At 36.2% G+C, this 25,031-nt stretch overlaps 1 protein-coding gene across 4 annotated transcripts in view; it reads left to right on the top strand.

The window, feature by feature from the left end:
• cacna2d3a (calcium channel, voltage-dependent, alpha 2/delta subunit 3a) overlaps window positions 1–25,031 on the top strand; it is a 624,026-nt gene that overhangs the window by 509,311 nt on the left and 89,684 nt on the right. For all 4 annotated transcript variants that reach the window (XR_007933861.1, XM_051921047.1, XM_051921048.1 and 1 more), the window contains 3 exons: window positions 705–800; window positions 3,310–3,431; window positions 23,829–23,906. Coding sequence is in view for 3 of the 4 variants with exons in the window: in XM_051921047.1 (XP_051777007.1) it covers window positions 705–800; window positions 3,310–3,431; window positions 23,829–23,906 (296 nt within the window). In the remaining variant the exon portion in view is untranslated. The remainder of the gene's footprint in view (window positions 1–704; window positions 801–3,309; window positions 3,432–23,828; window positions 23,907–25,031) is intronic.

Below are 25,031 nucleotides of genomic sequence, written 5' to 3'. Positions count from 1 at the left end.
TACTTAGCTTGTTCTAAAGATAATAGTAAATAAATAATAAATTAATTCTCTTCAATTTCACAAAAAGGTGTTCCAGGAGTTCCTCTAAGATACATTTCTTCATCCATTTTATACGCTTCCACATTTTACTGAATTTTATCTATGTTTAGTTGATGGTCTTAATAGTCCTTAGATTTCCTTATGCCAACTAACATTTTTGTGTCTTTACTGATTAATGTTTCTTCATGCTGTGAGAATTCCACAGATGTTTCTAGAAGCATTGAACACGCCCTAGTGCACTAGAATTCCAATGCATGTTTGAAACGCCATTTACACAACAGAGGAATTACATTTATGTAAAATGACTATGTTTATAGACCTTAGCAACACAACAAACATTGCATCAATTGCCACAAAATGCACTAATAATGCACTGCTACAGTAAGACTTATTATTAACAAGTCATCAGTTTGTCTGCAAATAAAGCCAGAATAACAACCTAACGAGGCTCATTATCCTTGCATTAGCAATTGCCTTAAACTGAACCTTGTGTATTGTAGAAAAATTCTCTTCACTAGTGTCTTGCTCTTTTATTCTTTAGATTGTTCCCATAACATACTGTATTTTCAGTATTCGTGAAGTATGTCTGACTTGATGGTTTCTCTAATGAAATACCGATTACATCAACCTCATTGTGAAATATGCTTATTCTTACTTTTTCCTAGAAATTCTGACAAAGGAGTGGAGATTGCCTTTTTAGGAACTCGTACTGGTCTGTCCAGAATAAACTTATTTGTAGTTCCAGAGCAGCTTACGAACCAGTAAGTACTAATATAATCTTGGTTTGCTTGCTTGTTTCTTTCTTTCTTATTGAACACACAATATCAAATGAATTAACACAAAACTCCCTAGGAGTCATTATAAAGGCTTTAAGTACCTGTCTATAGTCTGCCAGTTGAGACATTTTTCTAACTCACCTCCCAGCTTCCAGCACAGTGAGCTTGAGTCAGGGAGTGGCTTTTAAATCTCACACTGGAGTTATTTTTTAGACAATCCATAGATCTACTTTCAGGATCAATAATGTCCTGTGGATGCCTTGAGGTGGCCTCTAATGACCAAAGAAAGGTCTGTACATCTGTGCTCCACTGAACAGTTAAAGGAACAACAGACCTTAGTGTCTTAGAGTCTGCTTGTTCTTCTCAACAAGTACCAGGGAGCCAACTGCACCATGTGGGACCATTGTACTGCCAATTAATCTCTTTGATGAACTCTCCTGGCCTTTTGCCATTCCCTTTAACCTTTCCTTTACACTAGGACCCACTAACTATTTACATCAAGGACACTGTTTAAAACAACTCTCTACACCATCCATCCCTTACCAACACTGTCGCTAGGAGAGAAATGTCTCTAGTTTGGCCTAATCTTTTGCATCACATATCAGTATATGTAGTACAGTATATGCTCTGTTTTTCCCTAGATGCCCCTTGCCTCTAGCCCTTATATAATATCCAGTGCCCCTTGGAGGTGCTCTACTTTCTTCACTAGCATAATCCCTGCTCATGCTTCCCATTTTCCCTTAGGACATTACAGAACCATCTTTTACTCTGACCACCTTTCCCTGCCTGTGATTGTCCTGTTGATCAAATCACCCATCACAATGTTTTTTTCACTAGTAATCCAAATATATAAAATCAGGGGTGGTCTCCCCTAGACGTTCTAGTATACTCAGATATGGGGATGGATATTTGAGGAGTAAACCGCAAAACCATGACTATATTTTTACTAGGGGGCTCCTCCCCCTGCTCGCTTCGCTCGCCGACCCCTGGTCTTGGGTAACCCGAAATACATTTGATAGAGATTATTGTCTTTCTTGGTGATTGTTACATATGTATCATGTTCACTGCCACAATATCTGTAGGTCTATGTAATATATGTAAATGACAATAGCAGTTTAATTGTTATGTTATGTAGGTATAGATGTGCAGATCTATGTATGAGATACATTGGAGTGTAAAGGTGTAGATGACGTATATCGGAAGTACAGATATACACAACATTTGTAGTATAGATGGCGTATTGTCCGTGAATGAGTTTTCCTTGGTATGGAGTTATTATAATCTTAACGTTAACGTCACATGAATGCCGAACTCTTGAGAAGGCTACATAAAGTTCTCCATGTCTAAATACAGGCTCAGAGAGGTAAAGGCCGACTCTGTCCATGGTCTGTCTTTGGGATTTGTTGATTGTCATGGCAAATCAGCTTTAATGGGAGATTGGCGTCGTTTAAGTGAACAGTATTGTTAGCAACCATTAATAATGTATCACTGTAATGTGCTTCACATATGCTGTGTAGTTTGGACGTTTGGGGATTCCGTCCGTATAATACGGAGCGTTCGTTTATTCATATTAGGATGGATATTATGTAAATTACAGAAACATCAACAGCAAATCAAATTTATAATATATTGAACAATTATTATAAAAATAAAGTTGAATAAATTTGACTCTGCAGCTGCATGAATAAACGATAAAGCACCACTTCCGGTTAATGGAAATAGCTGAAAAGTTGATAGAAATCTACATTTTGTACCTAATACTTGTATGCAAAATTTGGTTGACCGAAGTGAAAGTTTACAAACACACACAGACATAATTCTAAAAATGGTATTTTACGTACTCAGGGAGGTCTAAAACATCGATATTCATCAAAATCTCGAAATTTAATTCTTGGACGACTACAATACTTTCACTACAAGAAATTAAATCAAACTCAGGGAGGCTTAAAACATCGAGATTCATCAAAATCTGGAGGCTGGATTTTTGGACAATTACAATACTTTCCCTATACTTCATACTCAAGAAAGTAAAAAGTATGATTGCAGGGAGGCAAAACACAATGAGGACTCAGAAGTAGAAAATGGGAATTTGACTTAATATTTCATCAGTTTGCTTAGTCAGGACTGAGGATAACTCATTTTTGAGTACCCTAATAAACCTGCCTGTCCCATTCAGAATCACATACTGTATCATTGTATATCTGGTGAAGTAAGACCCTCATCAAGTTGGGAATCTACTTAAAAGTTGAGAATATGCTTACACAGATGAATGTGAGTAGGATACTCCTTCAGAATTAATCACTGAGGAATTTAAGTATCTTAATGATTTATACATGTTGCATTGAAATCTTCAAGAGTGTGTGCTTTTAAAAATGTGTTAAAGAGTTTCAAAGTTCTTAGTGGTAACAAAGTTGGTAGTCGATCAAGAATTATGTGGTCCAGCTCTGTACAAAGTAGGTCACTTTAATGATCTGAAATTTTTGTCTGTTTCAAGAGACTTCCTGACTGCTGAAGACAAAGAAGGCGTATTCAATGCAGACCACTTCCCATTATGGTACAAGAGAGCCGCAGAGCAGATACCAGGCACATTTGTGTATTCACTTCCATTTGGGGCAGGTAACAAATCATAAGAATTCTGCTTGATAAAGCATGCCTGTTGCTTTTTTATGTCTCACTGTTTTCATATGTTGTGCTTTTGCTGAAATTGTGATAGATTGCTGGCATAGGCAAACAACAATACCCTCGTTTGGTCACTTAAAAAATAAGTGTCAATGTCAATTTATAAAGTATCGGTTGGCACATAGGATAGCATTGCTGCCGCATTGTCTCCAGAATCCTCAAATTATCCTGATCAATATTTTTGTGGAATCTGAATGTTCTTCACATACCCATGTGGGTTTTTCTCCAGTTTTCATCCCACATCTCAAAGATGTGCATATTAGTTTAATCAATGACTCTAAACTGATCCTGTATGAGTGAGTGAGTGTTGGTGTTTGCTTGCGAGCACTCGCACTTCAACTAGGGTTCCTGTTTCCTAGACTTCACGCTCTAAACTGGACATAGCAGTCATAGGTAAAAAGCTAAGCAGATGTTTAAGATTTGCTATGCAATTCCACTGCTGATAAGAAGTTTAAAATTTATTAATAAATCGAGAACTCTCAAGTCTTATTTAAAGAATGCCATTTTTTCATGGCTAATTGCAAAAATAGTTCATCAAAACCTTTAGCAGAAGTGGAGTTTATGGTTGTTGTAAATGTGAGGTGTAAACTAGTATTTCTCGAGAAACTCAGCACTACAGGGAAAGCGATGATGTTTGTGTGCAATCACAGATTCAGTGATAACAGTCAGGGTGGTAGGGGAGCAAACACGTTTTTAAATGCAGTGGAAGGTACTTCTCCATTTCTTATGTGTATTTAGTAATTCGCTGTTAAAAATGGCAAGCACAGCAGTGACAAGCAGGGCGTACACGCAAGAAACTATTTAACGCTAATAATTTTTCTAATGTAATCTCACAAACAGCACTCCGTCAGTTGAAAAAGCAGACAGCTTTTAGTTAAGTAATTATTTTTCATTTTTTCCTTTTTGATATTGATAAGCAATCGCTGGAATTAGATTTTTCCATATCCTTACAATATTATTACATTCAGTTTTGATACAGTATGCTTACAGTACATTCCTGCCGTTTATTTTATATTTTACTGTAATACCCTTCTCCTCTTCATCAAGTGTTTGCAACAAGTCTGTCAAAGTAACAATACAGAAATTTTAAAGAATGGGAGTGAAATGTTTAAGTCGCATGGAGCATCTTATTCTTAGAGACACAAGTCCAATTACATATATTTAATGTCTTTCCCAGGTACCCATATTGAAGAAGTCTAGATTTTCAGACATGGAAGGCATCATGAAAACTATAATTAGGTTTAGTGGTGATGTTTTAGTCTCCAGCTGTGGCCACTTTTACTGCTGCCAGCTGCTTAATATTCTGCTCAATTAGATCCCATGAATTAAACATTTCAATCAGATTTCCTGTAACTTAATATGGCTACCTGTCCACTTTTTATAATTTGTCAAATCGCGGAGGAAAAGCTTATTTCATGCATTTTTCGAGCTCATCGGACACAAAAATGTATCAGTCACAGTCTGATGAATCTGGCTGTTTTCTACCAGCCCATTTTGTGTGGAATGGTTGATGGAAATGTGGGATTAATAAAAACAAGCCAATATATGTCTCGTTGGCAAACCTATTGTGTTGGCTTGTATGCTGAGATGTTTTGAGAAATTTGTCTTTTTCATTTAGACTAGCATACAAATTAACTGTTGCTTAGTCTTTCCAGTCACTTTTTTTCTGCATTATGTGTTTCTTTTAGCTATTTTCAGAAATGGGCTTATAATTTAAAGGAGTTAAGCAGTTGTACTCAACAATTCACAATATGTCCAGAATGCAGTGATGAGTGTTAAACTATGAGGACCGTCTTATGCTGCCTTCATATGTTAGAATACTGACAACAACATGAAGTAACCAATATGTGAAAATATGCCTTATCTTTTACAACAACAACATTTATTTATATAGCACATTTTCATACAAAAAGTAGCTCAAAGTGCTTTACATAATGAAGAAAAGAAAAATAAAAGGCAAAATAAGAAATTAAAATAAGACAACATTAGTTAACATAGAATAAGAGTAAGGTCCGATGGCCAGGGTGGACAGAAAAAAAAAAAAAAAAACTCCAGACGGCTGGAGAAGAAAATAAAATCTGCAGGGGTTCCAGGCCATGAGACCACCCAGTCCCCTCTGGGTATTCTACCTAACATAAATGAAATAGTCCTCTTTGTAGTTAGGGTTCTCACGGAGTCACTTGATGCTGATGGTCATACAGACTTCTGGCTTTTAATCCATCCATCATTGTTGGAACATCACAGCGCTTTGAGTAGATGGTGTTGGCGCAAGCCACCACCAAAAGGACACCGTAAAAGGAAACAGAAGAGAGAGTAGGGGTTAGTACGGATTTTAGAGCCACCATGAATAGTTATTATAATGAATTGGATATACAGAGTATCAGGATTTAAATTACAGTGAAGTTATGAGAAGGCCATGTTAAAGTAATGTGTTTTCAGCAGTGTTTTAAAGTGCTCCACTGTATTAGCCTGGCGAATTCCTACTGGCAGGCTATTCCAGATTTTAGGTGCATAACAGCAGAAGGCCGCCTCACCACTTCTTTTAAGTTTTGCTCTTGGAATTCTAAGAAGACACTCATTTCAGGATCTGAGGTTATGATTTGGAATATAAGGTGTCAGACATTCCGATATATAAGTACTTTTACTAATTACTTTTACTAAAGCAAAGTGGCTGTCTTTATTTAATGATGTGCCAAAACTATGTGTGAGAGTTGCTTTTGATCCTAACTTAATTTTATTTATTGCACCTAGCTATTGGTATAGTGTTACATTACAATGGAAAAGTTACCAGTATTCCATGCTGGCCTAGGCCAGAACAATATTGGTTAGTAGGTGGAAGAAACTCCACCAGACTAGAGATGAGATGTGTCAGGAGAAGGAAATCAGAGTCGGGGTGGGTGGCCTAAATTTAAGAGCGTAAACTTCAGCATAGTGTGTTTCAGTCTAGGGGGTAGTTGTCGCAGGCGTCTGCACTGAGTAGATTACTGCTGGGAGGCTGTTGTCCCAATTTGTGTAGTCATAGCCCCACACCTGTAGATACAGAGTAATTCAGAATGAAGAAGATCTTGAGTGTCTTGCACAACATAATGCTATGCCATCAAGGATGATGGATGGAAGCAGGGAAGTCTAGAAGAAGTGCTAGAACTGAGCTTTATTCATCCTCCTATATTTTACTTCTTGGCGCCAGACAAACAGCAGCCTTTTACAGCAGCCTCTCTCTATTTTTTTCTAGTTTTAGAAAAAGATTTTTTAACAATTATTAATTACCGGTATTAATGTTCAGGTTAGATGTGATGTGGTGCCTGGCTTTTCACTATAAATTTTTAAGTGTTTTTAAATTGACAGTATGCAGCTGTGATTGCAAAACCAAGCATTGGTTTGTCTCAACCGCCTTTCGAACAAACTGTGAATTTGAGAGATATCACAAAGTGCTTGAAGAGGATCTGAAGGTTACCTTACATCTGCAACGTCTGTGGTAGAAATCAAACAATTAAAGAAAGAAACTTATCCTGTAATAGGACAAGTTGGTAAAACTTCATGAGTCAGAAACCAAGCAGGAGGAAAGTCGTTTATAGCGTCATTTATTCTCTTGCAGCACTATGCTGAAGAGAGAGCATCCTTCTACAGCACGATCAGAATGGTCAGAGAAACAAAGGGTTAGGTGTTAGGGTTAGGTTCACTTTATAAACTGTTGAATTTACATACAGTGTCAATCAATGCATACATTTACTCTGGTTGGTTCGTTGGTTTGCACCTAAATGATTTATATAAAATAAAAGTATTATATCCTTATTACTCTTATATCCTTGGTGCTGAGCCACCATCCTTGAAATTTCTGTGTATACAACAGCTGTCCAGCTTTGTTGAATACAGGTCATCCGATCTCTTAGTCATCTTTCAGTACATTTTATGTTGTTCACTTGACCCATATCTGGCCTCCTGACATGCCTGAATAGGTTTCTGAAATGTATTAACCCTTTATGCTATTTCTTTAAGATGAATGTTTTGTTACCATAAAATTATTCTTCCACACATTTGACAATATAAGAGACTCTGATGTAAAGTGGGATATATTACATTTTCCTATATTCAGCTGGTAGCACTGTCTTCACGACTGCCTAAGGTGCTCTGTTACACATTATCAGAGGATCGCAGCTTGTTCAAGGGTGGAAAGGGCAAAGATCAGGAGTGAGGATAAAATTAAGGTAGAAAGGTTTCAGATCTGGCCCGCCTCGATATAATGAGAATTGTTCATTTGCTTTTAAATAAGGTGGATGAATTGTTATATCTCATGGTGAGTCATGGCAAGTTCAGGTACTGTTGTATTTTGTGTATTGAAGAGAACAAGCTTAAACTAATTGTTTCAGATGCTATTTTAATTGGTGGACAGGTTTCATCTCATGATCAGACTGCGTGGAAAAGGCAGGAGGGTGACTGGACCTTCACAATATGTGAATGAACGATAGTAAAAAGCAAGCACATTAAAATTAAAAGTGATATGTGTAATCCAGGCATGGAAATGCAGACCTAATGCATCCACATTTCTGCATAGGAAGATCAGGTCTGTTAGTGTTTATTAATTCAGCAACAGAAATGATTCATTCTGTTACCAATACTCTAGTGATGAATCATTCCGATGCTATAAATACCAGTGACTTCAACCAAGGGATCTTTGGAAGGAACAAATTTCTATCAGAAAGTTCCATTTGTGCACACAACAAGCTTGATCTGGTCTATCCAAATGTTATTGGGTTTATTTATAAATCTATGGCACAACTGGGCAGATCTGACCACTTTACTGCCAACTGCATGCCTGAGCAGCAGTTCTCTTATTATCCAAGCGAGAAGTTCTTGTGTGTGTTTGGGGGTTGTGGTTTGTTAAATTTATTTATATTATTCTTGAGTCTCTGCAAATTTTAATTTCCCTTTGGGGACAAATATGTGGCATAGTAGTTAAGGCTTTGAATTTTAAACTCTGCCTCGCAGTAAGGAGACCTGGGTTCGCTTCCCAGGTCCTCCCTGTGTGGAGTTTGCAAGTTCTCCCCGTGTTAGCGTGGGTTTCCTCCGGGTTCTCCAGTTTCCTCCCACAGTCCAAATACATGCAGGATTGGTGCATTGGGGATTCTAAATTGTCCCTAGTGTGTGCTTGGTGTGTGTGTGTGCCCTGCGGTGGGCTGGCGCCCTGCCCGGGGATTTGTTCTTGCCTTGTGCTCTGTGCTGGCTGGGATTGGCTCCAGCAGACCCCCGTGAACCTATGTTAGGATATAGTGGGTTGGAAAATGACTGACTGAGTGACTGACTTTAAACTCTGAGGTTGTGGGTTCAAATCTACTGATGTTGGATGATCATAATCAAGTCGCTTCACTTGCCTGTGCTCCAACTGGAAAAACAAATGAAATGTAATCAATTTTATCTCAAAGTTGTAAGCCACCTTGGATAAAGGCATCAACCAAAATAATGAGTAATAAAATAAATTACTATCATTAGAACATTAGAACAATCTAGGCAAGAACAGGCCATTCAGCCCTACAAGCATTATTCTATTCACTTAATTCTTCTGAAAAATATCAAGTCTTGCTTTGGTAGCTTATTCCAAGTGTCTATCGCTCTTTGTGTGAAGAAAAACTTCCTAATGTTTGTGCGAAATTTACCTTTAACAAATTTCCAACTGTGTCCCCGTGTTCTTGATAAACTCATTTTAAAATAACCATCTCGATCCACTGGACTAATGCCCTTTGTAATTTTAAAAACCTCTTAATCTTACTGAAAACACTCAGCTCTTTAAATCTTTCTTCATAATTCAACCCCTATAGCCCTGGAGTCAGCCTAGTCACTCTTCTCTGGACTTTTTCCAGCTGTGCTATGTCCTTTTTGTAGCCTGGAGACCAAAACTGCACACAGGACTCCAGATAAGGCCTCACCAGTGCGTTATAAAGGTTGAGCAGAACCTCCTTGGACTTGTACTCCACATATCGTGCTATATAACTTAACATTCTGTTTGCCTTCTTAGTGGCTTCTGAACACTGTCTGGCAGTTGATAGCACAGAGTCCACTATGACTCCTAAATCCTTCTCAAAAAGTGTACTCTTGATTTTCAGACCTCCCATTGTGTATTCAAACCTAACATGGTTACTTTCTACGTGTAATACTTTACATTTACTGACATTAAATTTCATCTGCCACAAATCTGCCCAGGCCTGTATGTTGTCCAAGTCCTTCTGTAATAATATAACGGATTCCAGATTATCTGTCAATCCACCTAGCTTGGTATCATCTGTAAACTTAACCAGCTTGTTACTTATATTCCTATCCAAATCATTTATATATATATATATATATATATATATATATATATATATATATATATATATATATATATATATATATATATAAAATTGCAGCAGCCGTAGCACTGACCCCTCTGGAACGCCTTTCTTAACATCAGCCAATTCTGATGAGGTTCCTCACACCATCACCCTCTGCTTTGGTGTGTTTGAGCCAATTTTTCACCCATCTACAAACATCACCCTGAACTTACACTTATTTTAGTTTGATGCCCAACCTCTCATGTGGCACCTTATCAAATGCTTTCTGAAAGTCAAGAATTCCAGCATGATGGTGAAACATGACCTCCCTCCTCTGAACCCATGCTGACTGTTCAGAAAAACTGTTCTTGTCATGTGTTGCTTATTCTTATCCTTAATAATTCCTTTTATTAATTTGACTATCTATCTATTTGTTATGTAATAAAATATACACAACTTCCATAATCATATTCTTATCTTGTTTTGCACAGTGATGTTGTAAGATGCTTTCCTTTTACTATATACAATAGATTACTAAATGCAATGCACATTCATGTTTTGTTAACTTATATTTAATATTTATTTAAAATACTATTTATTTTATAGAAATTGTTTTCAAGTTTAGTCCTGGGACACCCCTAATGATACAGAGTTTTGCTCTGATTGTTTCACTATCACATTTGCTTGAATTTCGTCAGTTATTTTCCAGTTCATTTACTTTTCTTCTGTATAATTTGTTTCCTCAATTGTGTCCTAATAATCTATATACTGTATTAAAAGTCAATGTGTGTGTGTGTATGTGTATGTATGTATGTATGTTCCACCATCACTTCCGAACGGCTGTAGCAATTTTCATGAAACTTGGTACACGTTTTTCATTAGTTGACTAAAAATACTCTCGGGTGAAATCCACCCTAACCCACCCCCTTCTGGGTAGGGTGGGGGGTGACCTTGCGCTCTTGTATGCATGTTATCATCCAGTTGACACTCAGAACGACCACCAGAGGGCGAACTGGAGGTGACTGCCAGCATTCTTTACATGTGAGCAGCACCGTGCCCATGTTGATTTTGAAATTAAATAGAGTTGGCCGGTTCCAAGTGTCAGCTGGATGACAACATACATACAAGACAGAACGACAAGCACATTAGTGAGTCTTCATTGTTTGTTAATTTATTTTTATTTTTAAAGTTGTGTTTTTTTTAAATTATATGTTTCTCAAACAATTAAAAAAAAACTTTATTTTCCTCCTGGGCGATGCTGGGTATTTCAGCTAGTGACATTTAACAGCGAGTAGAGCAAACACCCAAACAAATGACACTGAATGCTCATAGGCTACAACTACTTCAGCGTCAGTTCCACTAATGTGTTCACTAGTAAATTTTGGACAATATAACAAGACCACTTACAAAACAATGAAAATCATGATGATTCCGATAGAAGTCTTAAAAAACAAATGTCAAAGAGAAAAAATGCTAAATTATTCCTTTGTAGAACATACACTCTAAATGATTTCTACTTCATAATAAAAGCTTTGCAAGCCAGTTTTTAATATTTTTTGAAATAGCATTAAAGCACTGAAACTGGAAAATAACAGCTTGCTTGTTTAAGGTAGAAGCCCAATTAAAAAGCAAAAGAAGAAGATTGTGGGACGAAAATTTGCAATCAAAGGGGTCCACCAGGACTGAACTTGAAAACCATTCTTTTAAATACAAATCTGTAGGACTACATGAATAGATCATAAGTACATAGTGGCAGACACATGAGTTGAGACTGGTTAATTGATCAGTTATAAACGTTTTCATTTATAACATGTTTTGTTTCTGGTGCTGTATTATTGGATTAATTTCCCATTTATTTAAAAATTTGTAGCATACAGGTAAAGTGTTTTAAATCAAGCAAATCAAAGTTGTTAAATTGAAATTGAACATAAACATATCCTGACACATATTGATTAAAAGTAAGAATATTAATATGCATTTTTTAAATATTATCGAATAAAAAAACCTCAAACCTATGTTTTTTTCACTTATGGCACTGGTAAACCCAATTTTGCAAGGTTCAAAGAACACAAGCCTCTTCAGAGCTCCACAAAACTCAATTAAAATTATATTTAATGTAATAGTTTTTCTATTTTTTATTTCTTTAAAAATAGAACACATGTGGCAAATAGTAAGGCTGGGGTCACAAGTGGGAAAAGGCATCTGGGACCCCATAATGAAGTATTAGTGGTATGTGAGCCCACTACCAGCAGGGACTGTTGAACTAGGAGGAAAGTGAACTGTAGTTCCCATCTTGGTCAAAAAACAATGGAGGTAATGCTTGTGGCCCACGTTTCTTCTTCAAGCTAAAATGTCTCCTAATCTAGCCAAGCAGTAACTCCTGTGTCAGGTTTAATTAACCCCACTGCAATGTTTTCTGCTTTAGAAGTGCAGATTTTAAAGGGGTGCTAAAATAACATGATACACATGAACACTTAAAGTGAAAGTGTGATTGTAACAATGTGCTACATAAAGTATGCAGAACTTTACAGAAATCATTAGTACTATGTGCAGTGCTTCTATGTATCTTTTTTGTTTATTTTTATTTTATTTTTTTCTGTCCACCTCAAAAGTAGCTTTAATCAACATCCACACAGACATTTTCAGGGCTTAGTGTTGCTGCCTCACAGATCGAAAGTCTTGTGTTCAAATCTGATGCTTGCTCACATGAGATTACTGTCAAATAATGTAAATAATGCAGTAAACTATGCAACATTCCATGATCTGCTTCTCGCAACTGAAGAGGGCCCTGTGGCGGATGTTTGCTGAATGGCAGACCAACCACATGCGTTACCACCTATACAATCAGGTCGGGACTCTGACAACGAATGCAATGAAAGTAATTACTCCGATCTACAGGCTGTCAAATAAACAAACTACACATCTTGGCACAGTGTTAAGGGACTTCGTCTCTGAGGCTGACCTCCGAGGTTTGATCCCTGCAAGGGGAGCAGTAGAGTGTGTATGCCTGATGAGCCCAAATAAGGGCAAAACACATGTCACATACTCTTTGCATTATTTGGCAGTAAACTATATACTATACTGTATATATACTATATATATAATTCTATACCAAGTTTTATATATCTGCTCTCTCTATATAAAATCCTAAGCCTAAAAGTGCAACGATTTTATGTCACATTTTTCTGTCACGTTTTTTGTCACGCTTTAAATCGGGCTTATTTTAAAACCTACATGTATATGTTTGGTATCATTCTTTTCAGAATTTATCAAACTTTAATGTGATGTTGTTAGATTTTCAGATTCTTATTCTTAAATTATAAACTAAAATATCAAGAAAGTTTTGGTTTTTAATATCAAGAAAGTTGTGGTTTTTATTTTTGATCCAGTAAACATTCTTTCACAGGAACAAACTGTTAAAAAAAATTATCTATTCATAACACTTATGTTTGTATTTAGGTGATTTAGTTACCTGAAGGTCGAGTTATTCCACAACTGGGGGTTGAGCGCCAAAGGTGCCAGGGGGGCTTGCCCCCCCTAGTGTGTATATATATATATATATATATATATATATATATATATATATATATATATAGACAGATAGACAGATAAATATTCTAAAATGATAAAAATATAATTTTCTAAATGTTATGAAAATGTTGTGAGGCTCTGGCTTGGTATTGAGGGAGAATATTATGTTAAGTTTTGCTGGAAATGAAATAGAAAATAGCAAAGACATGTACTGTACAATACCGGTATAAGAATAAAGACAACAAATAAGTGAGGTCATAGGGCACAAACTGTAAATTCTTACATTACACAACTTTACACAAAACAATAAGTCTTGATTTTTTTCTGACTTTAATACAGAAATCTTTCTCGCCAGGCTTAATTGCCTTCCTTTCATGCAATTAAACATTTCCTTTGAATTGCATCTTAAGGTCAATAGTGACTCCTGATGGCCTGAAAAATAATACATGCATGAATGTCATTTTATTTTGAAATATAAATATTCAAATCTAGGTGTAAGGGTACAAAATGTAATTAATCCTTCAGAATAAAGTTCTCTCAGTTTTTGTTGCCTGCATTACCCTTGAAGATTGTGAGTTTTCTGTCAATGTTTTCTCTTGAGTTGTATCAAATTGCAGCCAAATGCTCAGAAGCATTTTGAAACCAAAAATATGTAAATAATTATGGTAAAACAAGTCATTTTTCATTCCCAAATTGCTTGTGGGAAGTGAATTAAATGTGAAATCGCATAATTCATTCTCTCTCCATGCGCCAGATAATTATTTGAACAGCAGGATATGATGGGGTTTGGACCTGCAGTACACTTTAGTATTTAACTTTATAAATAACAGTAGTGTTTTAATGCCTTGTTTATTGTAAGTATGTGGCACTTGAATGACCTGATACAGCGATAGCCACCTGTCAGGAGCAGGAAACGTCACCTATCTAGTTTTGTCAATTGCTTGCCTTTCCTAAATAATATATTGTATGTATTGGAAATCAATTTCAAGCAGTTTCTTCTTTAGGGGTTGACCTTATCTATTGGCAAACTAAAAAGATTATAATATGCAAGCCATCAAGACAACTCCTTCCCCTTCTTCAGGCAAGAATGTAAATTGTAATCTTATTAATTAGCCAATAAAGTTGTCATTTTGCATGACTTCTCACTTCATCCACAATAGCTAACACGGTACAACACCCTAGTACTACAGAGGTTAACTTCAAAATTTACTTACTTAGTTACAAGAATTTTTTACCATAATGTTTGCTGCTTTTAACAAACTGGCCTCATATTTCAACATTCCAGGAAATCCAACAAAGAACGCAAGTGTTATCCAAACAAGCAGAGTACTTCTCTTGAATTGGGTTGGTTTTAATTTGCAGTCTTCAGTAAGCTGTCACATAAAGAACACACACACAAACAAATCACTATTAACAATGATCACAATCCAATAGAACAAAGGGAGAAAGAGTCATAAACTGAGGAAAGCAGAGCAAAAGCCAGAATACCAAATATGTATCTTCTTTTCTCTTATATACTAAGTATTCTCCAAATCTTATACTTTATCTCATGGTGTTTAAAATTGCCATGCATTGTTGTTGATCATGTGATCCCTTATACCATGGTGCCATTATTATAAAGCCTGGCAGCACGTAAACCTCAACATGAAAGTTTTGGGATTCTTGTCAAATTAAAAACAAACTACAGTATTCTTCACGTCTCTTTTGTTATTCTGGCTCCTAGTGACAGTTCTGACCTTCTTCTTTTGTTTCTGATATTTTTGTCTTTTGTCTCACATTCTGGTTTTGGTTACATTAAAAACATTGACTTTCTTGTAACACACATCTACTCTACTTCTGATGTTCTTTTGGCACTTGTTACCCTTTTCTATCTGGTGGTCCTTTTTTTCCATGACAACTCCTTTAATTTCCACCTAAGGCATCACACTCACCCTCTAATTGCTAGTTTTCTTTATTTCAGTATTTTTGCTTGATGGTTTCTCATTTGTTTTTCATAAGCAAAACAACAGGTATGCTCAATTTGCATACTGTTTTGTGAAAGTGACACTAAAATTAATTTTGCAGGTGATCTCTATTTAAAAGGTTTTCTTGCTTGGAAAACAGGTAATAGTGCTACCTAAAGCCCCATTCACACATTTATGTTTACCTGAGTTCTTTTCTGCAGTTGAGTACTGCAAATAATCCATCCATCCATCCATCCATTATCCAACCCGCTATATCCTAACTACATGGTCATGGGTATCTGCTGGAGCCAATCCCAGCCATCAAAGGGCGCAAGACAGGGACAAATCCCGGGCAAGGCGGCAACCCACCACAGGACACACACACCCACACACCAAGCATACACTAGGGACAATTTAGAATCGCCAGTGCACCTAACCTGCATGTCTTTGGACTGTGGGAGGAAACCAGAGCACCTGGAGGAAACTCATGCAGACATGGGGAAAACATGCAAACTCCATTCAGGGAGGACCCGGGAAGCGAACCCAGGTCTCCTTACTGCGAGGAAGCAGCGCTACCACTGCATCACTCATAGAAGAGTGCAGTGCATTTTTTAAAAATGTGACACATTGCATATTTTCCACACAATTCCCCCTTTTGCACGTATGAAGAAAGCAAAGAACAACAATAACGGTTTGGGGGATCCACCCCATATATTGTAGAATCGCTGCAAGGGAAAAGATGCGTAATAATCTGCCGTGTAGTCACAAAACAGGACTGAATTGCAGAGCAAAGCTGGTGGGTTTTTACAGATGAGGGGGAGGACGAGGCGGGTCATCTAAAGGAGAAGGTGGAAGTGAGGTTGTTGGAGGGTGTGGTCTGGAGCCAGAAGAGGAAGTGGACTAGGTGTTACTTGTTCCTTCAAAGAGGGAGAGGAGGCATTAGTACACATGATTAGCCCCACCTACTGGAGTTTCAACATTAACTAGACCTCCCCTGCTGCCTCCCATGCACGCGTGTGTGACACACGTTACTCTGTTTTCTCCACATGAAAACTCAATACATGGAAAGTCTCTTCCGCCCCACCCGCTTAACAATTGTCTTATCTTAGTTGAGGACATGCCCAGTTCAGTTTTCTTTTTTTTCGCTAGAGATCTTCATTGGAATACTAACTGGCAGGCAGACGCATGCAGAATTAATACATGACAGTGCTTTCTGGCAAAAACTACACCCCTTTCTTTTTTGAGTGAAAGGTAAAAATTTAGTTTGAAGCAAAACAGAAATTATTTTATGATTTTTTTTTTTTTTGCAGAATGAAACACTTAAGTTTCACTCAGAAATAAATTCTGACTGAGTCATTGTTTTTCACTATTAACCCCATACACACACACAAAAAACAAACAAAAATATTATATTTATGATGAGGAAGCTACTTTCTACATATTCTTTATACTTAGATGATGCCAAAGACCTTATGGATGAGCCTGCAAAATTTAACTTCTTTCCTCTGGATGCATGTCGGTAGAATTCCCTAAATAATCTAAACTCCAACTGAAAACAAAGTAAAAATAAAATGTTGAGTACAAAATTCATGTACAAAAAAAAGCCTAAAGAATAACATTTAATGTAGACAACCAATAATTAATAGCAGTGTACTGAAATGAATTTCAAAGTGTGAATCTGTCCTTTCTGCTATAAAAATCAGATGAGCATTATTACATACTTTCCCTAATCCTGAGAAATAATGAAAGAACATCAGAAACAATAAATAATTTATTTTAAACTTTTTTTATAGCATAATTTTGTACAACACATTGTACAATTCAACAGAATGAATCCAAATCTCTATATTATACTCTTCATCTACTTAATTTTTTAACGCTAGTGTAATTTCGTTCATTATATCAGAATTTAATTTTTAAAGCACGTTACTTAGCCTGTGTAATAAGCATTCAATTTGCCTTGCAAAAAAGTGGAAATATTGCTTTGTTTATGTATTTAATTTTTAGGTGGACCAGAAGTAAATATTTTATTGTATTAATGTATCTAAAATAAGGACATTTCAAGCACATGGATTACTACTATTGACAGCAAGTTAAAACAAATGCTGTATAGTGGCAGAGCTGTTCATTTGTTACTTTTATGGGGCATAGAAATTGTCTGTCAGACTGGACAGACAGACTGCAGGCCTCAAGACTTGATCGCAGAATTTGTACAGTAGGTCCTGAAGAACATGGGATGAGTTTATTTAACTAAGGTGACTTAGTATCTTATGCATTCATTTCATATAAGATAATAATGCCTCTGCTTCAGGAACATGGCCACCATGATGAAATGCTTCCTTTTTTTCTAATTTGATTAATCTTTTTCTTTAGTGGCATCACTAGTGAGCTGTAAGTGCCAAAGTTCACTTTATTAATACTGTTAAAAATTTCAAACACCTGAAGTAAGGGTGACATACTAGGTGTCCTCTTCTTAAACATTTTTCAGCAGATTACTCCTCTTGAGTCAAACACAATAGTTAGCTGTTGCTTACTGAACTGACTCAACTGCTCCTACACATTTTTTCTAAACGATCCTGAAAGTTCAAGGATTTTAATTAAAATTAAATTGAAAGTGTTAATTTTCCCTTGGGGATAAAAGTTAAATCTAATCTAATCTAATCTAATCTAATCTAATTTAAATTGCCCCTATCCCCTATAGACATTTGAATAAACAAGAGCATTGATTTAAAAGTCAGATGTGTGCCCTTAATCACAATTAACTTGTTCGCTTAAAGATGCCAAGTAATATTTTAACAAAACTGCAAAGGTATTAGCAAATAAAATATATTTAACCGAAGTCTTATTACTGAAATGTTCTCTGGGATTCCCTTTTCGTTTTAGTTGCTACATCCAGGTTGTTTCGTGGTTCACAATCCTACCTGCCAGAATTGATCCAAAACACTCCTACAGACCTAGAAGAGCATTAATGATTCTTATGTACCCCTTAGAACATAAAATTGATGGAAAGGGAAAACAAGGTATTTCTGTCGGAAGAACTGGAGTAAATATTTAAGTGACAGGTTTTCGCTGTGACTTAATGCTGAACGGATTTGAATGAAGAATATGATCGTTCTGACTGTGCCCCAGTGGTTTGCCAAAATAAACAGATGTAAACATCTGGCTAATGAGCAATCAGAATATCAATGCGAATACCGGAATCTTGACTCATTCTGTAGAAAAAGCAAGTTTGGGAAATGATTAGAATTTATCTTTTTTGAGCCTTATGTTTTTGGACATGTTATAGTGCCACGATGTTTCAATGTCGCTTTCTTAATGTGTGGTTACATGGTATCCACTGGTGAAAGCCATACTCTCTTCAGCAATTAGGAGTCAGAAAGAAAGAAATGATCGTGAATATCTGCATTCCGCAATGTGTGGGAAAGCCAGCATGATTTTGAGTTTTCTCTATACACTACAACAAACTCATTTAAAAAAGTACTAAACTCATGTTTGCCGTGTTTTAATGCAATTGACCTTAACTGTCATTTTTCTTACAACACCACCTTTAAGTATTCAGATTTTATTGTTACACAACATTGAATCACAGTGGATTTAATTTGCCGTTTTTCATATTAATCAAATGAAAGACTAATTTATGTCAAAGTGAAAACAGATTTCTTCAAAGTTCTCTAAATTTACAAGTGTAAGACACAAAATAGTTCATTGCATACACATGTGTTGTAGCTGCTTTCCATTTTTGCGTTTAGATCCCTCATCTACAGAGCAGTAGGAATGTCGCAGGCAGGCGTTGGATTACTTTGGCCACAATAATACATCAACAACATTTATTTAAATAGTGCTTTACAATACAGAGCTACAAAAGAAACTAAAGAACAGTTACTTAGAACACTAGAAAATCATAATGTCCAGCGTAATAACAAAATTTATGGTCAGGTGACCAGTGAGGACAAAAAAAAACCTATGGGGGTTCCAAGGCCAAAAGACCACCCAACTCCCACTGAGCTTTATACATTCCATGAATGTGTTACCAAATAACATAATACTTTTGTGACTCGTTCTTCATCTTTGCAGGCGGCTGAAGCACATAAAACATAGTTTAACATTAATAAATATTTATGGAGAAAACAAACCTAAAATGTTGATTTCCATTTATTTATAGGTGTTATGTTAGGAAAACCTGCAAGTACACTACTAGAATCCACTATAATCCATTTCATCTCCTCCGCTGGTTAGTGTGACACCGTCTTTCCTACACAGTGTCTGGCTCTTCCTTCTGAGTTGTGGGATACTTATAATCGTTATGCCACCATCATGTGTGATACCTTGTCAGATGTTGGCACGTAGTTAAGTGTGATTGCCCATGTTGGGTTGCTTCCTGCTCGTTTAATAGCTGCCTTGTTGTCTTTGGGTGTGCTCTAAGATTGGTTGGCTTCCCACTTATTGCTGCCAGGAGCGTCTCCTGATCCCCACATCCCAGTATTTGACTAAGTAGGTTTAAGAAAACAAGATGGATGGAACTCCATCTTTTATTCATGGATAGCTTATTTTATGCAGTGCCTTTTATAATGAAAGCTGTTGCATATATTGGCATAGAGGCCTGTATCATTCCTATTTTTTATGTTTCATTTAACTATTTTCAGTTGTAATGTATTCAAAATGTCATTTTTAATTTACCAGATCATCAGCTGTGGGGATTAAAAAAGGGAGAGGGAGAGAAAAAAATCAATAATAAGAAACATTCATGTAAGTTAAGCACAAATGAACTTGATTTAGTAAATACTTCTCATTGCCTGTAATTGCTGTTTTGATAAATGTTGGTGACATTTCAGACTTAGGCAAGTTTATTAAGAACACTTTATATGAATTCCTTTGGCCCATCTGGTAATGTATATGCAGCTCAGATTGGATTGGGACTTCATTCCTTTATGTTTCATTTGGACACCTGCAGTAATAAACTAAAGGCAGAAACAAGGCCATCGCAGATCACACGCCAGTCTGATTTACCGTCTTCACTCCACCTAACACTTCAGTATGTGGCAATTCCATGAAACACAACAAAACATACCTCTTCTAAAAATGTAAAATGCAATTTTTTGACTCAAGTTGAATAAGAGCACATTTGTTTATTTTATCAACTTCATGGTAAATAATATTTAAAATGTTATCTAACAGCAGAGCAGGTCAATCTATTAGGCGACATAGGTGGCCACCTAGGGTGGCATTATCTGAGAGGCACACTCTCTGAAAATTAAGCGGGACAAAGGTCATCGAACTCTGATAATGCGGAGTGGGCATCATTTATGAAAGTAAAATTGCAGACATTTCCTAAAATTTACAAAGGGGCACATTCTCCTGACACCAAGGGGGGCAGCACCTCCACTCCAATTACAGGTTGTGAAAGTCAAATAATACTGACTACCCACTATGGACAATGACTGGTGTTGTCCGTCAACCCTGCCTAGGGCTTCAAATGGGCTTTGACTGGCACTGCCTAACAGTCTAATATTGAATTCATCATAATAACTGTCATGGACCACCATCTTTTGTGCCTTGCATAAACATAAACACACTTCTCAATTAGCATTGTATTTTATAGCTCGTCATTGTGCTAAATATACTTTATTCACATACTCATTGTTTTGATGTTTTTTAAATTATAACCTTTTTAAAATTTGAGTGTTGCATATAAAGAGTATTTAACAAGAAAAAAAAAAGAAAGAATCGTCTGTGTGAATGTGTGAATCTCCTGCTCGTGGAACAAAAACTTCTGTGACAAACTATGACTTGATGTTCAAGGGATGAAAAAAAAATCAGTCCGCTTTCCAGCACACATAATGATCAAATTAAATTGCTTTTCTGTCATGCTAATTTTAGTACTCATTTCATGAATACACTCAACTAAAACTCTCCCAAGTGCATAGCCACCAAGTGTCTGTGCTGATGTTTTTCAAAGTGCACGGGCATTCGTTTGCATAATGGCAGTTAGCGTGTAATTATGTTTTAAATAGCATCCCTTACAGAGCATATCATGACAATGTACACACACACACTCGCCAGGCTGCGTAGCCATTTAGGGTTATATTCCAGTAAAAAAAATTTATAAGGCAAATATAATAACTTGGTCACTTTATTTATTTATTTATTTTTGATAATAGATTATATTAAGCAGTAATGCATAACATTTCTCATTTTGAAAGATGCTTTCAAAATAAAAATCAATCACAGTATCACTATCAAAATTGATTTTTTTTCCCCCCAACATAAAACTCCCTAGTCTTAAAATCTTTTAAAGACAGACTATTTATTAGATATATTACATTAGGGTTATGTCATTTATTAGATATATTACATGTTTAAACAAATCTGGAATGATGTAATAGTTCATTTAAAAGGCACAGTGTGGAAGTGTACGTCTTGTTCATAGCTGGTTCCTGACTTTTGGCTCAAGAATGAATACGCCACTATGTTAGGAGGTGGTGCGAGTTACGTTGGGTGCACACCTTCCTTGAACAGCACAATGAAAAAGATCTCTGCCCCAGTCAAGGCTCTTCAGAAATGGATGAAAATTTTGAGAAAACAATACTACAGCCTACAGTAGAAGTGGGGATGAGCAAGATGTGTCAGCTTGGAAAAGTAATCCATTAAATTATCCTGCTTCACTGATGCACTTCTGTAGTTTATGTTTCATTTATTTTATTTATAAATCCTTTTTTTTTTATATGAGTGACTGCTTTTGAAAGACATATATTCCACATTAGTGTAAAAGTATTTGTGGTCGAAGCGAAAACGAAAAAGGACACACTCGCACTATTTAATTCACTTATGGAACCAGAACTAGGATGCAAGCCACCCAGCTTCTGCAGCATATTTAAAAATATGAGGGAAAGTAAGACAAGTGAGCATTTTGACCTAAGTACAGTAACTTGTGTATTCCAACTAACACAAATATGATATTGTAATTCAAGAAGTTTAATTGCCATTCTAATGATAGCTTTTACACTACAATACCATTTAATGTAATGGGACAGGTTTTTTTTTCTGTAATAGATAAACTATTTTACTACACTTTCTGTATATTACTTAAAACTGTTTTAACTCTGCCCCTCTTAGAATCATCATCTGAATTTCAGCTATATCATATTACATGTATGTGTATTATATGTAGTGTTTTGGTAATATCCATTTATACCTTAGTGTTGACAATGGAGTCTGTTTTTGTTTTGGGGCTTTAGACTCGTTTTATATTTTGTCCACTGGTACAACTACATTTATTTTGTTCATTTGTTTTCTAAAGGCAAATGGTTACCAAAAACATTTTTATGGCACAGAATGCATGTATTTTCACATAGATTTTACTATGAACAAATGAATGAAGTGACACATTTTGTGTTACAGTCATATGAAAAAGTTTGGGAACCCTTCTTAATTCTTTGGGTTTTTGTTTAGCATTGGCTGAGCTTTCAAGATAGTAACTTCCTTTTAATATATGACATGCCTTATGGAGACAGTAGTATTTCAGCAGTGATGTTAAGTTTATTGGATTAACAGAAAACATGCAATATACATCATAACAAAATTAGACAGGTGCATACATTTGGGCACCCCAACAGAGATTTGACATCAATACTTAGTTGAGCCTCTATGCTTTATGACCAAAAAGCGGTATGAGGCTTCCAAAAGGGCTACAAAAACAGGCCAGAATCCCATCTGGCCTGTCCACAAAAGTCTTACCCTAATCCAGCCAGTCCCCAGCTCCAAGCAGTATAGCACCAAAAATGGGAGACTGGCCTTAAAATATTTTAAAATTCCCAAAATATCTCACAAGAAGGAGAAACCATGAAGACTGGCTTGTGTAGACAATCCAAGACAAAGTACCTGCATAAAAAGAATAGATTTATTTATATACAAAAAAATGACAGAGTGAAAAGGAGTTTTCTGAAAGCAAACATCTTAACAAGAATCAAATCCCAGAAACAGAAGCAAATAATAAAAAAAACAGTAAAATTCAATACAAAAAGCAGTACCTTAATTCCTCCAAACAAATTTCGTTCAGCAGCACGGTGAGTTTCTTATCCTCTGGGCTCACGTAACCTAAGGGGTCCTCAGGAGTGGTGTGACGGTGGCCCTGCCTCATGGGGAGCATAGGCACACATAAAGAGACAGCTCATAATTAACCAGTTATAAACAACACTGACAGAAATAACCTAAATATATGAGAAATGATCATTTAAAATAACAAAAACAACAATTAAACAAGAAATAAACACAGGCTTTAACATAACAACAGTTCCGCAAACAATTTAGAAAGCAATGAAAATTTCAAGAAAGATGGACAGTAATGTACTAATGGGAAGTTCCAGCATAGAGATGACCACTTTTTGTAAAAGGAATCTTTGAAGTTTTAATTGACCAAAATGTTTACAGAGCCTGTTAAAAATCCTGCTGCAAAAATGTGTTAGCTAAGAAATGAAAAATATGCTGACCTCTAAACAGAGTTAGGCATACATGCAGAAATACTTAAATGCTCAGATTTTTTTTTCATTGTTTTGCAGGCACAGAAAATAAAAGTGTTGTTTTAGCCAGCACTGCTATCCAACTTTTAGATGACAGGAAATCCCCCATCGCAGCAGGTAAGATAGTATTTAAAATTGTTGTAATTACAGGGGTGAATAAAATATTTGACATATGATGAGTTTATATATGGAAGAAAATATGAGTATCTAAGATATTATACAAGAGCACTAGACATTTTTTAAACAAGAGAAGACAATTTCAGCTTGTTCAGACACTGTTGCTAAGTTGCCTAAGTTGTCAGGTTTCTGCTTCAACTCTGTGGCTCAGTCGATTGTTCCAGATTCCCAATACCATTTTGCTTGAAGAAATGATTTGTGGATATGGTTATATATGCACTTTCACAGAATTCCTAATGATGTCCTAAAGTATGTGAGTCAATATTTAATTGAAATAAATGTGCTAGTTCAACTTTTTTGTTGGCTTTTGAATTCTGAATGCTTTTATTTGATCCTTACATAACCTTCCCTGTTCAAGAATAAAGAGATAAAGAGGGTGAATTCTCTTGGCCTATCCTTATACAGCAAGCTTTTCATACCAGGGGGTGTACTTGATGGCTCTTATCTGCAGAGTTTGTAGAGCCGCCATGTTGTTTTTGCAGCAAGGTGATCAAAACTACACAGTACTCCAGATCCTGATGAAAACTTAACCAACACAATATAAAATTTGAACTCAATGCCTCTTGATTATATTCAATACTTTGAGTAATATCATGTAACAATGTATTTACTTTTATTGTTTGTTTCACTGCACCTTTAGGAATGATGCTGTTCTGTCAACATAGACTCCCAAACACTTTTCAGATGTTTCTTCCTCTATTTTTAACCTCATTACTTTGGATTTATCTAATATCTAATACCTTACGGTTGTCCATTTAACACTGTTTTTCTGTGTTTTGGAAGCTGTCAGTACTAAGAGTATTAGGTTTTTTTATTTCTTCAGTGCCTTCACTACCATGCAGCCTTGTCTGTTAAGGGGTAAGCTCAGAGATATGCAAGTGGATGAGCTTGTGGTGTCCTGAATAGTGGAATGTTTGTCTGGCAGTTTGTGAGACTCGAGGACTGTGTTTCTGATGTGGATGTGAGCAACACTGGAGCACCACAAGGCATAGTCCTGTAACCTTGATTCTCTTCACTCTGTACACATCCAATTATAAATGTAACACCAGGTCATTCATGTATGTA

This window comes from Erpetoichthys calabaricus, chromosome 18, assembly GCF_900747795.2.
Source record: "Erpetoichthys calabaricus chromosome 18, fErpCal1.3, whole genome shotgun sequence".
Classification (NCBI taxonomy): Eukaryota; Metazoa; Chordata; class Cladistia; order Polypteriformes; family Polypteridae; genus Erpetoichthys; species Erpetoichthys calabaricus.
The sequence above is the reverse complement of the archived record's forward strand: the minus strand, read 5'-3'. Positions and strand labels throughout refer to the sequence as shown.